Source organism: Octopus bimaculoides, chromosome 10 (assembly GCF_001194135.2).
Source record: "Octopus bimaculoides isolate UCB-OBI-ISO-001 chromosome 10, ASM119413v2, whole genome shotgun sequence".
NCBI lineage: Eukaryota > Metazoa > Mollusca > Cephalopoda > Octopoda > Octopodidae > Octopus > Octopus bimaculoides.
The window spans coordinates 54,464,379-54,469,777 of NC_068990.1; the positions used below are offsets into that span (position 1 = coordinate 54,464,379).

Sequence of the window (5,399 nt, forward strand, 5' to 3'; positions counted from 1 at the left end):
GTCATAAGAAAACTTTTAACTACCTCTATTCCTTTCTCCCGCTCTCTCTACGTCTTTCTTTCTCGCTCTCTCAAACGCATACACGTGCAAGTACACAATCATTCAGTAAAATATAACTCATGTTCGTCAATGTTTTGTAAATATACCACGATTTTCCCTAGGGTGTTAGGGTTCGAGTTTTAGGGTCAGGGTTAGGGTTTTAGGGTTATGGTTACGGTTAGGGTTAGGATTAGTGTTACAGTTACGGTTTTAGGGTCAGGGTTAGGGTTTTAGGGTTAGGGTTAGGGTTAGGGTTAGTGTTAGGGTTAGTGTTAGGATTAGGTTTAGGATTAGAGTTGGGTAATCGTGTGGTTGTTAATCTGAAAAATTACAGATATGTGAAAAGTACCGACCCTGCCATCTATTATAACTTTTGTTGTTCTGTTTAATATATACATAGATTATGCCTCCAAAGAAGAGAGCTTGCTGGGGAGAGACAGCAACCAGTTTAAAAAGACAGCAACAGACTGCAGCAATTCACCACATTCCAAAAGCTACTTTGAACATAATGCAAAATGGTGCATCAATATCTTCTGCCCAATCTGATATAATTCTGGCAGAACTGTGTAGCAACAGATCGCCAGCAATTGCTTCATCAGAAATTGCTGTCCTAGCTCCTGTGAAAAGGGATTACCCTGCTATGTATAATCAGGGCAGCGCAAAAAGTTGTTTTGCACAAGCATTTGTATAGCCAATTAGACGGATGAAATTTACGTACGCTTAATAATTTTACGCAAAACAGCCTTCAGACTTTACCTATTAATTTCATCGTCTTTTGAATTATGAACATATTTACATCATAAGGGATTTTTCTTTGTAAGGTTTTCTTTTTTAGTTGATTTTCACCTAGTAAGACTTATCATAGATGGCGTAATAAGTCACACCCGGACAAGGTCGGGTTATACTGCTAGTTATAACATAAAAGCAAAATACACACAAGTGTGCGCACGCACGCACACACACACACACACACACACACACACACGCACACGCACACACACACACACACACACACACACACACACTCGCACATACACATGAATGTAGAAAATAAATTCTTGATAGTATAAAGTATTGAGGAAGTGCTTCAAAGAAATTCTCTAAAGTTGCAATTATTCTTGCTTTTAAAGCTTTTCCTGTATTCTTTATACTGCCAGCAGGAACTTAGCTTTGGCATTCTCATGCTTTGTATCTTTTTGTCTTTAACAGCCAGTTGAGAAAACATCAAGACTCTATTGTTACTTACATCCGACACATAAACAGTTATTATTTGGAAAAGCAGAGATTCTTAGTCTGAAGCCTCGTATTATTATATTCCATGATTTGGTGAAAAACAACATCACTGACTCAATAAAAGGACTTGGTATTAATGAGGTGAGAGATAGATTTTTTTCATATAATGTTGTATGGGATAGTAAGATGGCAGTCCATTCTTTGCTACTAATCCTGACTTAATATTATTCAATGATTATTTGATATTGTTCAATGATACTAGTGCAGTTTAGTCTTCTATTATAATTACTATCATTTCTAAAATGTATTGTAAGAGTACTTGACCACAGTACTCTTGATTGAATCCTTATTTTATCAACACTAGAAGGATGAAATGTAAAATTGACCTGGGTAAAATTTGAACTCAGAATGTAAAATAGTCATAACTAACTAGAACAAGCATTTTGTTTTTTGTCCCAAATTCTATTATTTCTGCTAATCCATAACTTTTTTTTATTGAAAAATTATCTTTAAGACTTTAAAATAAAGTTCTGTTATGCTGCAGCTTTGTGACTGAATCATCATTGATATTTATATAGCCAGGTTAGCCTTGATCAAGCTGACCCATGATCAAAGGGTGCCTAAACACTTGTACACTTCTCTAAATGTTCTTCTATTTAGCTTTTAATTAAATAATTGTCTTTCCTTTTTCTGATGAACAGATGCATTCAATGCTGGAACATAACATATACAAATATGAAATGCAGGGGTTAGTACAGTTTTATGCATTTTAATATGGAAAGTATTATTTAAACTATGTTACCTCAAGTATAGAGGTAGTATTTAATACAGTATTGATGTTGTGTGTGTGTGTGTATTTAGAATATGGAATTTGTCAATGAAACAACATCATATAGATTCATGACTAAATAATTTCATTGATGAAAATCTTTCAGTGTTGCTAGTTTTATAAATAAAATGTAATTTCACTTCAGATGCATTAATTTTTTCTTTTTTGTTTATTGAGTATTTTATTCATATTTTTAGATTAAAGCAAAACAAAATTTTTTAAAATGCTACAACAGCAGATATTAGATAAAATATTACATAAATAGAAAAAATATTATCAAAACAAAAAATCTCCCAACTCTTAACAAGGAGAAAATAAAATACATAAAGAAAAAACAACAAATAAAAGTATTTCAATCAATATTTTCTCTGAAATAAATGTTGTTCAGTAAAAAAAGAAGAATCTAATGTGAAAATGTTAAACTACAAATAAAAGATGTATCCCCACCCCATTCCAAACAAATCACTGCTCAAAAGTAATGAATTATTGACTGTACATTGTGTTAGGTATTGATGGTGTGTCATGTTGAACATTTGTGCTTCAAGTTTCAAACAGCTGTCAGTAAATAGTGATTATTGGAAGAATGGATTAATTGCACCATGTGGCAACTTTCATTTTATGTTAACAACAGTGGAAAAAATATAGTGATAACTTTGACTTTTAGATTGCTGTATTATTGTTAGTATTACTCTTGTTAGTGCTGTTTTTTTTTTGTTATTTTAGTTATGTTTATTGTTGATATTTTGTTATTTATTCAAACAGAAATGTTGAAGTAAAATTGTCTGTTATTTCTGAATGTATGTAATTGTGTGTTTGTGTATGCATGTATGTGTGTATGTATGCATGCATTACATGTATGTGTGTTTATATGCATGTATTGTATGAATGTGAGTGTATATATTACATGTATGTATGTATGTATGTATGTATGCATGTATATATGTGTGTATGTATGTATGTATGTATGTATGTATGTATATGTATCTATGTTGAATAAAAGTCAGATAAAAACCTTGTAGAATGCTATGCCAAGCTCGTCCATCGTTATTGGCTACCTGATGTCATCATACAGTGGAATACTCTTACTGTTGGATATACATAAGGAATTCCAGAGTATCCATAAAGTTTATATAAATAGATAAATGACAGAAAACAGAATGAATGACATTTTTTATTTAAAGTCACTACAGTTGTTTTGACACATTTTTACACCTCAAGTACATTGGTGAGGTGTTGTATAATCCTTACCACACATCGAAGATGTAAAATGCACTTTGTGAAATGACAGTAGGATCTAACAAAGGGCTTATTTAAACAATCACCAAAAGAGGTGCATTTTACAACTTGGATATAGGATAATGATTACACAACACCTCACTAATGTACTAAATATGTAAGAATGTGTCGAAACAATTGTGATTTTTAATAAAGAATGTTGTTTATTCCATTTTCCATCATTTAGCTATTTATATATGTATGTCTGCACTGGAATAGTGTGTGTATGGATGTATATATGTATGTGTATGCGTGCATCTGTATATATGTGTATATACTTTATCTAAAAGCAGGAGAAATATCACAAAAACTGTTACTTCTTAAAATTAGTCTCTAAACATTTTCAACTTAGCCATAAGTTTTACAGAATATTTAATAGAAGAACGCTGAAGATTAGCTATTCTTGTTGTAAAAGCTTCGCCTCTTTCATTAGCCAACACAACATGAAAATAATTACAAATAACCGCAGTGCCGATTCTGATCCGAAGAATTGCAATTTCAAAGATGAGATCACCTGTCTGTTGGAAGGAAAATGTCTGGAGAAAGAGGTTGTGTATAGGGCCAAAGTACAAATAGAAGGCTCATGTGAATATAAAACATACATAGAGGCTTCAGAAAATTCTTTCAAAACCAAATTCTATTCCTATAGAAATTCCTTCTGGTACCCCGAAAATAGGACAAAGACCAGTCTGGCAAAACATGCCTGGGAATTGAAAGAAAATGAAACCCATCCTTTCAACGTGACATGGAAAATTTTGGATAAAACATCAGCTTACAGGCATGGTGCTCATAAAAGACCCATCAAATGTGATATATGCCTTTCGGAAAAATTCCATATTCTATACCCGGACAATAGAGCTTTGAATCAAAGACACAAACTCTTAAATTCCTGCTGGCACGCATCAAAATTTATAATGTCAGCTGACAAAATACCATATGGATAGAATATATTTTTGATTCTTGAACTGATTTCCAATATCACTGTTGAATTTGTGTTTTGTAGTATATGGTTGTTTCGCATCACAATGATATTGTATATATTTCAACATATTATTTAAGAAGGCCTTTGACTGTTATATATATTATTTTCAAGTTTAAGCTTTTAGTATTTTATTTTATTTTATTGTATTTTACGAACCTATTTAATTGTTATATTTATAGATAATTCTACGCATGGTGCTGAATTTTGCAAATGTCTTTTATCCGATTTTAATATTATATATACTGAGCAATTTAAAAAAAAAGTTGTTTGTAAATATACGTTGGGATCTAGATGTGTTTTTATGTGGATGCATGTATTGTAGGCATGCATATGTATTTGTATCTGTACGTCTGTGTATGTGTGTAAGTATACGTGTATGTTTATATTTACGTACATAGTACATGGGTGTATATGTATACACTTATATTTGTGTGAATATGTATTTACGTACATATTTCTGCATATTTATATACGTAATCATATATATGTGTATTTGTATGCAAAAGTATACTTACGTATATGTATATATATATATATATATGCATAGTAATGAGAAAATGGAGGAGAATATGCGGTACCCATCGACTTGCAGACAATGTATTCTGTTGATTAATCTGTTTATTTTATAACTAAATTGACAAAAAACACAATATACAGACACTTATGACATTCCATGTCATATTAACAATTATGATTTCAAATATAAAGGACATTTAGTAATTGGGGAAGGGACAGAAACTTACAGCTGTTTTGGCCTAGCGTTGGCATGTCCCATTCTATCTCTATAGCTCCTGTACACCGGAATAATTAGTAAATGAAAATGATGTAATGGGGGTACATGCATGATTCGCTAGGCCTCTTCAGAGATTTACAAAATTCAATACAAATATAAAATAAGAATAAAGTAAAAATAAAAAAAATAAAAAATGAAAATATAGAAATATAAGGCACATAAAAAAGCCTACAAACAATATATAAAACCATATTGGATAGATACTATCCCTTAGTGGGTTGAATCTTCAACCCCTAACTCTCTTGGAG

The 5,399-nt window shown here is 31.6% G+C and overlaps 1 protein-coding gene across 2 annotated transcripts in view; it reads left to right on the forward strand.

Moving 5' to 3' along the window:
- LOC106881236 (prolyl 4-hydroxylase subunit alpha-1) overlaps positions 1–5,399 on the forward strand; it is a 55,001-nt gene that overhangs the window by 36,747 nt on the left and 12,855 nt on the right. For both annotated transcript variants that reach the window (XM_052971208.1, XM_014931546.2), the window contains 2 exons: positions 1,249–1,413; positions 1,974–2,020. In XM_052971208.1, coding sequence (XP_052827168.1) covers positions 1,249–1,413; positions 1,974–2,020 — 212 coding nt within the window. The remainder of the gene's footprint in view (positions 1–1,248; positions 1,414–1,973; positions 2,021–5,399) is intronic.